We start from the raw sequence: 9,888 nt of genomic DNA on the forward strand, positions 1-9,888 counted from the left end.
TTTGATTTGGTATGGAATGACCCAGTAATAAATGGGGTATATAATGTTAAAATATTCTTCTTTACATTACACATTTTTTAAATTTTTAACAAGAGTTTAACACAAATTGAACAGTCATGCAGAAAAGGGGAAGGCGGGAGATTTGTATTTGATTATTCAACACGATTCATCAAAAACAGGATTGCTCACATGGACTCTTAGGTGTGACGGTAAACAGCAAAATTTCAGGTCTACCACACAGAATGACAGAATTCATGATGCTGAGACCCTTCCTCTGTAAATTAATATATTACCTTGACTACTTCATAGAACTAAACAGAACAGCTGAACTCATGTTGAAAACTCCATGTATTTAAGAGTAAATATCATGCCTTCATGAAAACATTCATTCATGTGTCCAAAACATGGAGCATATTTACAAACTGTGCATTGCTTAAATCATTTGTAAGCGTAAAGTATATTGCCTGAGAATAAATCGAGACAAACCGCATAAAAGAATTTATTCTGAAATAGTACATCCTGTACAAAGAGGGTCAAGTTTATATAATGTCAATGCAGGGCAAGGGTCCTTACTCCCCTGAAAAACAAATTTACACCAACAATTCCAATACATTCTGCTTCAATACCATATGTAAAATGAAAAAATAACATTCGAGCGAAGGAAATCTGACAAATCATTCACCAAATGCGGTCCACTCTTCTATGTTAAAGCACTAGTACGATATCCCTCACAAAAAACAAGCTAATGAAGTTGCTCCAAAAGATGATTCTTGTCCTTCATTTTAGGTAATCAAGTACGCAACTGTCATGGTTTTCAGCAATTACAGTTCGTATTTTCCTTAGTCAACGTTCCACAATTAATGAATGGAAGGAAGGAGGCAAAGGACTAGAACCATCTCTTATTATCAAATAGCGCATACATACCTTTCACCAATTATTCTAAAAGAAAAGGACATATTGAAACAATGCAACAGAAATCACAAAAAGCATATTATGTTTAAGCAACAATTACAATGTCACTAATTTCTTTGAATAAAATCAACTCTGAAATAGCAAAGAAGCCTTGAAGAAGTCTCACTTTATTAGGTACTGAAGCATGAAACTTGTTTTTGAAATTTTTATATACTATAATTACAAGCTAAGAAAAGCACCTGAATCACAGATCTGAGCTAGTACCAGATGCAACAAACTCACAGTTTACCAACAAACATTATTACAGTACCTGTTGTTCTCACTGCACCAGGAAGTTGACACAGTCACGACAGGTACATACAGAGGTTTCTTCCATCACATTTCCCTCAAATTTTAAATCAAAATTGCACCTACTTAAATGTCAGCTTTTAAGTGACTAGACAACTGGCTCAAACATGTGATTAAACATGTTACAAACAGATACAGAAAGAAAACACTGAATGTAAAAATTATATTGTGAGTCTAAGTTTGAAAATAAGGAATCCCAAAATGAGACTATTAACTACTGCCATAATTTTCCAGTAAAATATTTATAGCCTATGGTATATATTTTAAATGTGTCAATAACCTATCTTTTACTGCCTCATTCACTGAGCACTTAAACAATGAGCAGCAGGTTATATGTAATAGCTTTCAGTCCTCCTCCTCCTCCTCCTCCTCCTTTTTGTTTCTCTCGTTCATCACCCTATTTCACTCACATGCTGAGGTAACCGCGGGCCTGAGAGCGGCGTCGGCCCACCAAATATGCGATCAAGACAATCGCCACAAGACCGACAAGAGCACAACCAACGGCAATTGGAACTATATCTGGACTGCTAACTCCTTCACAATCTTCAGCTGGAGAAAGATAACAAGTTATCTCAGTTCCACCACACAATTAATTTTTCTACATTTTTAGTGCATAATGAAGTGTCCCAAGACAATCAGGTAGGCAAGAACAAAAATTAATGAGATTCCCTGAATTATAAATAAAACTTCTGGCAGATGCAATGGTGAAGTTTCAGATAAACCTGATGCAAAGTTCAGAAATTTATTAAGTCCTTTAGCCGGACTATACCCCTAGAAAAGCTCACACAGATCATAGTGGAACTGATGTCAACTGCTGTGCCTAACCTAACCTAAAGCAGACTATACAAAGAACATTTAAAACTAGTCAGAGTGTCACAATATCGTGAATTTGAATATCATGGCACAGATTTGAGTTATCAACACTAACTTCTCAGAGACCATATAACACACATTTTGAACAATAACCAATAAATTTTGGCATTTAAATCAAGGTTCAGTAATAAATCTACACCTTACAACAAAATATTTTCTTCATAAAATGGCTTAAAACTGAAAAAATACCAATACAAAACAACAATTTTAATAAGTAAGCAAATGCACATATTTCCTGCTTGACTGCAAACCCAGTTCCATACTTACATTTCAGATACTTTCAAAACTACTGAATAAAAATTAACAACTTAGCATTTTACAAATGCTGTGAATAGGTAGTTCTACTAATAAAATTTTGTATCAGATGCGTATAATAAGATACTAACCTGCACCAAACAAATCATCCATCTTCAAATGGAAAGCTTCCAGTTGAACATGGCTTAGTTCAATAGTACCAACTGTCTCATTAATTCCATTCTGAGCAAGATTGAATGACTGTTCCTTTGCACACCGGTAAGATTTACTCAGAGGAGTTGAAAACTCAGTCTTATTATTGTACACGCTGATAACATTCTTGTCTAAAAGAAAAAATATCAAGTCAGAAAATGGAAAAGATGAAGAAAACCTAGACATGACGTTTCAGAAAACGTTGGTAAACATCGACCAGACTACACAGCGCAACAACCCAGAAGACAGAAATCTTCATAAATTGTCAAAATTATTCTGATTATTATCACCACCAGCACACAACTGAAAGTCTTCAAGAAAATTTCAATACAGAACAGAACAAAACAAATGTTATGATTCACAATCAATGTCCAAAACACTCGTGCACGACGACAACCATGGCCAAGTCTGTATAAATGCTTACTACAGACAAGAAGCTACACAACCAGTGATTTAAGGCTCACACATTTTGGTACATACAAAACAAAAACTGAAGTCATAACGGCAAATTCTGTTCCGGGAATGTGATCACAAATTTTTATTAATGGCACTGTACTGACTCAGAACCACTGTACATAAACATATGACGAGAATTATAAGCCACGACAGATCGACTGTCAAATTCTTGAAATGGACGCCATTTTGATAATGTGTCAATGCCAATGAGATTGTAAGCACTGAAAAAAGTGAACTAACATCCAAATACTATATTTATGAGTGTATATGGCACACTTAATCCAAAGTTTCAGTCTGATACTAAGGGAGTAACTGATGTGGTCAGTCCATTCCTATTCAAAAAAGAAATTAAGGTAATGATATACGCCACTTTCCATCACACTTAACTTACGGTATTTTCCATTAGTTCACAGTCACATTAGAGCCATAAACAAAGTTGCAGGAACTGAAAGAACTGTTGTAAAATAATTGAACAAAAATAATGACAGTAATAAAACTAAATGTAACTTAGTGCAGAATAAACCATTCCACATTATGTTGATTGACATCTTTTGCATTTTGACACCATGTGCATTTTGTAGAGAGATTATAAGAAAATCCACAGAGGGAGGCGCAATTCCTTCAGTGGTCACGTATGTTTCCCTTCTTTATCCCCACACATTGCCTTTTCCTTTCTTCCAAATCTCATTAGACCCACAGTAAATTGGCAGGAAAAACATGCGTACTAATTAGTCAAATTTCTAACTTGGCAACTCAAAGAAAACATAAAGATGGCTGCAGTATGTACAGATATTTTTATTAATTATTATTTTATATTAATGGCTTCTTTAAAAATTAATTTTAAAACTTTTTTCTCTTCTACTGAAGTCTTAAAAAACAAAGACGCAATACTCATTACAATCCTGGCTCTGTCTTCAATATCTATAAAGTGCATATTTGTGGCGAACTCATAAAACTTCATAAGGAATTCAAATAAACAGTTAAAATAATCAAACTACATCACTCCTGTGTTAAAAGTACAAAGAAGTTTCTTTAGTGTATTACGAGGCGCGTCCCAAAAGTAAGTTTCCCACTCGCCCCACAGCTAGCAAACCTTATATTGCGCGAAGCGACTGTGCGTACGTGATAGAGCAATGATGTAGCATGGCGCATGCACTAACGGTACTTCCCGCGTTCTCACAGTAGCATCGTTGCAGCTGTTGAAGATGGAGGTTCTTATTCCAGCTCCCGCCGACTGTGAAGTGCGGTCAGTGATAACGCTAGGCCGCGCACGGCTCGACAGCGAGTCTCCTGCAGGAGTTCAGCTGGGAGGTGTTTAATCATTCACCCTACAGCCCGGACCTCGCTCCCAGTGATTTCCATCTTTTCCTACACCTCAAGAAATTCCTGTCCGGTCAGCGTCAGCGTTTTGAGAATGACAGAGAGGCGGAGATGGTTGTCACACAGTGGTTCCAATCCCAGGCGGCAGACTTCTACGACACAGGTATTCAAAAGTTGGTCCCACGGTATGACCAATGTCTCAATTCCGGTGGCGAATATGTTGAAAAATAGCTGGACACTTGCTGTATCTGTTGCAATAAATATTTCCATGAAATTGTGTTTTGTTTCTGTAAACGGCCCCAGGGAAACTTACTTTGAGGACGCGCCTCGTAAATGAACCGACCAAAAGTACCAATACTTATAATTGTATATAAAAGTTTCACCTAACCTTTAATGGATGGAAACGTTTCTTCACTTGGAGTAAGAGTCAAGTTGATTCTTCCAACCATGAAACGGCTATTTGAGCTGTTCTTTTCAAATTCGATGGTCAAGACATTATTTGCTTTATCACTGTTAAGCCATGTAAGGTTCAACACTTGAGAATCATTCCCACAAAACCCTGATGCAGATGAATTCTTGGGAACATCCAAAATACCAAACCTTGTCTGAAACGAGAGAGAAAGTCTAAAATTGTATGACCAAAGCAATCTGAATACACAAATCTTATTTTCACAGAAGCACACATATTCAGTAGGCAAAATTAAGAACAGGAAAACTCCTCGAAACAATGCACTTTGATACACATTTACTCGATGAAGAAGTTCTTGTCTGTCCCACTAAAAATGTGTAATGAGACGGTACTCCACTAAAATATGATGCATGGCATGACCCACACAACATCTGCTAGTTCCCTTGACTGTCATGTTCAACAATTCAATATCAACTTTCACAAAATAATATACTATCTCTATTAAATTATGCCACACAATGCCTTACAAGGAGGAACAAACCGAAACAAAAGAACATCTATTATAAGTAATCACAGAAGAATGTGTAAGATGTCTCACATTTCTTGTAAATTTCCCATGAATACTGTTACTGTTTATTAATTTTACCTTAAAATGAGTGGATTAGACTTATTAAGCTCAGGCAAGGATAACTGGTGAACTCTTAAGAGAGTAATAAACATTCAAATTCCACAGAAGACACTGAATTTGTTGTCTAGCTGAAAAGCAGTTTCTCAAGAACTCTGCTCCACAGAATTAGTTAATGAATGAGTACAATACTGTACATAAACAATGCTTACCTGATTGTCCACAGTAATATATGTCACATTAAGTTGGATAGCCAATTCAGCCAAGATGCAAGTTACGTTCCGTTCAGAGTCAGTTACATTCCACTTGCCAACATCTGGCTTTGGTGTTGGACTTGGGGTTGGTTTCTGAGTAGTTGTTGTGATCTTGGTGGGGGTGGTGGCAGTGGTGGGGGTGGTGGCAGTGGTAGGAGTGGTGGCAGTGGTAGGAGTGGTGGCAGTGGTAGGAGTGGTGGCAGTGGTAGGAGTGGTGGGGGGAGTGGTGGGGGCAGTTGTGGGGGTGGTAGGAGTGGTGGGGGTGGTGGTGATATTGGTGGGGGTGGTGGTGCTGGTTCTAACAGTTGGTTCCTCTGGAGGTACCACATCACCTGCACCTGTGTATCAAATACAGTTTAACCCCCAAGTAACACATAAGAAAATGAAAAATCATAAAAACAAATTGAGAAACAATGGACTTGTAATACCTGAAAGACCAGATAAACTCAATTCCCAAAGCATGCTTAGAAATAACATATTCAAAGCATGTACAACAATATGAAATAAGCACTGCCCTTCATGATGCACTACGGATGACAATTTATTACAAATACAACTCAATCTTTTCAACATAACTAGAAATTAATATAATACTTTAAATTACATAACCAAAGCTTAGCTTAGTTTAGCTAAGATACGTAGGCCGATCCACACTTTCAACTTATATTCTCTCCACTAAATACTACTGCATATTATAATAAAAAAGTAAAGCCATCCCATTATACGCCATGTAGGTTGTTTGTGGGAAGTGGAGGTACAGCTCCTACTCTTTCTTGACCTCAGCACTAGATGGGGGTGAGTGGTCAGCATCACGCCCCAGGAAAAGACCATGGTACCCATTGGACAGGAGGCTGGGTGCGCCCCAGAGCCAGTCTGGATGCAGCGGCTAGAGGAAAAATCCTCTGCCCCCGTCGGGGATTGAACCCGTTGTCAAGCCGATAGGTACTCACTATACAGACTGAGCTATCCCAGCTCCACTACTGAAACTCTCTGTCTATATTACAGTTTCATAAAACTGTAACTTAATGCCTACCGTATATCCTGGGCAATGCATGTTCCTCCATTTCTGAATTATTTCCATACAATACAAAAATTGTATTAACATGTGACAGCAGTGGCTATAGTGCCACTGATGGGAAATTATGAGATAAGGGAAGTGCTAATCATTGAAGTTGATGTCTTCAAGAATAACATCTGAAATTACCCCCAAACACTTAAACAAAGGCCAAGTTTAAAAAAACACTTATAATGGAACCATATACAGTCCTCAGCCAATATGACAAAATCCTTGAACCGTAGTGACAGCTTCTAATTCTTAATGTCACAGGATTGTAAATCATACCTGCAGGCTGAATTCAATTGGGGGGAGGGGGACAGGATGGACAATAAAGAATTGCATCTGAAGGCAGAAGATACATTACAAAATCAATCTGACATATTAAAGAATATTCTGGAGAGGATTTACACAAATATGAAAAGGATAAATAAAATTTAACATTCACGTACAGTTCTTAAAAATTTCCAGATTACCTACAAGACAAAATTAAAATAAAAAGTACTTAATATAAGAATCAACCAAATGAGAAGAATACCAGAGTTCCACCTCTTCCCAATGTGACAAAATTAAAGAAGGAAAAATAAATTCCAAGACTGAATAAAACAGACATAATATCTTTCGACAATTACTATAGGAAATTTTTGGAGCAGGAAAATGAATATGGGTCCTTACATGTAAAATTACCAAATAAGGTATGCAGCACTATCTTGATTTCATACCTTGCACTGCAGAAATTACAACTAACCCATAATCTATTTATAATATTAATTTCTGAATAAATACTGTTGTTAACTTTAAATGTAATGGTTGTGGATTGCCTGAAAGTTGTACAACAGGGCATTATTAATTTGCATGTGTTAACACAGACCAAGAAATTATGGTTCTAGTTAAAGGATCTGCAGTAATACAGACTTTTAGTATTTCTAATGGGATTATTATGAAGTGAACACAAGCCTCGACACATGGCTTGAAGCAGCTAACACTGTATATCCAAATCACAGAACAGAAAAGATGTGTAGATGCCCATAATATAAGTTATAGAGGAAAGAGTAGTGACATCTCAAATTTTGATCAGTTCAAAGAAAATGGAAATGGAGATCATCACCATGCTCCTCAACTTTCCAAAAATTATGATTTCTTGCTTACAACTTATTCATTTCTACAAAGGGTTACATGCTTGTACAAAGAAAGATAATTACCACAATCTGATATTGCAGTACCTCATATGAGCAGTGGGTATACAAAGAAGTCAATTTTGATCTGGCTGCCAGATCATTCTTGAGCAGTTTCAAGACATGTGGACAGATAGCAGCACAATATGTATGGGACATCAGGCCGCATGCATTGGCAACTTTCAACACTGAGTTACTTACCTGAGTATGTCAGTATGCAAACTCTACTACCAATTATCTTAAGTTAACAATGAGACTTCTTGATCAATCAGACAACTAATTATACAGTTTCAGTGGCTATATCCACATTCATTGCATTCAATCATGTGAATGTCTCAAACCTTATTCATTTCAAATGAAGTTTTTTGTTGTGTAGCAGATTTTTAGAAAACTTGAAACACTGCTGAATATGGAAGCAAAACAAATTAAGACTCCAAATTAAGAAACCAGCCTCTGTTACTCACGTTTTCTCTTAAATATTACCAAAGATCCTGTTCTCTAACCTCTCTCACAATTTCAAGTTTAAGTAGGCTATCTTCTGGGTTGTTGCACCATGTAGTCTGGTAGAAGTTTAGCAACGTTTCAGAGGTCCTGGCTGCCTCCATCATCAGGGTCAGGACCTCTGAAACGTTGGTAAACTTCTACCATATACATGACACAATAACTCAGAAGACAGCCATCTTCAATTTTAAGTTTAATTAACAGTAACAAAATACTCCGTTACAAAATATTTCAGGTTAAAACCTAAGTAGATAACATAAACAGCTGGTTCAATTTGCAACATTTGGTCGACGCCTGTGTTCTATAATTATGTCTATAACAAAAGTGTCATATTTACGTAGATAAGAATGATCATTTGAAAAAGAACAATACTACAATGAATCTGATTATAATCGCTTAACCAGAAAGACGTTTAAGTGTGACCGTTATGGGTTTTTCACAATATCTTCCTCCTACAGTGACATGACTAAATACTATCAGCAGCCTTCTCTGTACGAAATGTAACATTAAGTAAAACTTATACTATACGAATGTGCTAAAGAAACTTCATACATTACAGAAACCAACTTTCGTGATGCACATCTTTTTTCAATCTGTCATTCCGCAAGTGATAGTGACTGACTGGTCAGAGCATTAAACTTTGTACTCTGACTTTCATTTTCAATTTATTATGAAGAATACAAATTTTCATAATTGTAGTCTTACCACTTTGAAAGGCAAACAGACAGGCAAAAACAACGGACAGTACTATCTTAAGAATCATGATTATAAAATCCACTCCTATTACACTGAAGAAATCTCCAACAGCTGAACCAACGCAACGAAACGCAAGAGAACGCAGACACCTCACAGCATGCAACCAAAAGCAACTCGTGACCAGCAGTTCCGGTTATCGACCTTCCCCCCCCAGCAAAGGCCTAGGTGACATTTCATAATAAATTTTACACTAGAATAAAATCATTATAGAATGCCATTAAATTTTCGCATTACGAATTACAGTCACTTCATTCAACAGTTTCTCGTCTATTCAGAGTTTACGCATAGATTCTTCAGAGTTCGTTCAGAAATAAGTAGAAATAGCCGTTCAAAACAGCCAGTTTTCCTTGATCTATTCCTGCTGAAAGACCTCGACTGCCAACAATGTTGGTATGACTGAATGTGTGTTTGTGCGTGTGCGCCGGGGGACTTGTAAGTTGGCTCTTCCGTTTGTGTTCTTTTCGTAACGTCAGTATAGTGACTGGCTTAGGAGTGGGTGACCGGGGTTCGATCCCTGACAGGGGCAGAGGATTTTTCCCCTAGCCTCTACATCCAGACCTGTTCTGGGGCCCACCCAGCCTCTTATCCAATGGGTACCGGGGTCCTTTCCCGGGGGGTAAATCGCTACCTGGGCGTGACGCTGACACTCACCCCCCAAGCACTTGCATGACATACTGGGACAGCTTTATTTTTGCTGAGCCCAGTAAGGTTCTTTTTCATGTGAGAGTCATGACATCGAACTCCATGACTTTTGCTAC

At 37.4% G+C, this 9,888-nt stretch overlaps 1 protein-coding gene across 1 annotated transcript; it reads right to left on the reverse strand.

Annotated features, from left to right (window-relative positions):
• Positions 1-483: 483 nt before the first annotated feature.
• Positions 484-9,263, reverse strand: LOC110828828 (lysosome-associated membrane glycoprotein 1). Its single transcript, XM_087357556.1, has 6 exons — positions 9,080-9,263; positions 5,907-5,982; positions 5,603-5,855; positions 4,745-4,961; positions 2,520-2,711; positions 484-1,809 (listed from the first exon to the last, which is right to left on the reverse strand). Exons 1-6 carry the CDS (start codon positions 9,135-9,137, stop codon positions 1,667-1,669), a joined length of 939 nt encoding a protein of 312 aa, XP_087213682.1. The 5' UTR covers positions 9,138-9,263; the 3' UTR covers positions 484-1,666.
• Between the last annotated feature and the right edge of the window lie 625 nt (positions 9,264-9,888).

Source organism: Zootermopsis nevadensis, unplaced genomic scaffold (genome assembly GCF_977971745.1).
Source record: "Zootermopsis nevadensis isolate Lab colony 2312 unplaced genomic scaffold, Znev_1.0 Znev_ptg000002l, whole genome shotgun sequence".
NCBI classification, from domain to species: domain Eukaryota; kingdom Metazoa; phylum Arthropoda; class Insecta; order Blattodea; family Termopsidae; genus Zootermopsis; species Zootermopsis nevadensis.

Coding starts and splice junctions, on each gene's coding strand:
- LOC110828828 (XM_087357556.1), bottom strand. CDS start 9,137: ATGATTCTTAAGATAGTACTGTCCGTTGTTTTTGCCTGTCTGTTTGCC. Junction 5,856..5,906: donor CCCACCAATATCACCACCAC/CCCCACCACTCC, acceptor TCCCCCCACCAC/TCCTACCACTGCCACCACTC. Junction 1,810..2,519: donor GGATGATTTGTTTGGTGCAG/GTTAGTATCTTA, acceptor ATCTTTCTCCAG/CTGAAGATTGTGAAGGAGTT.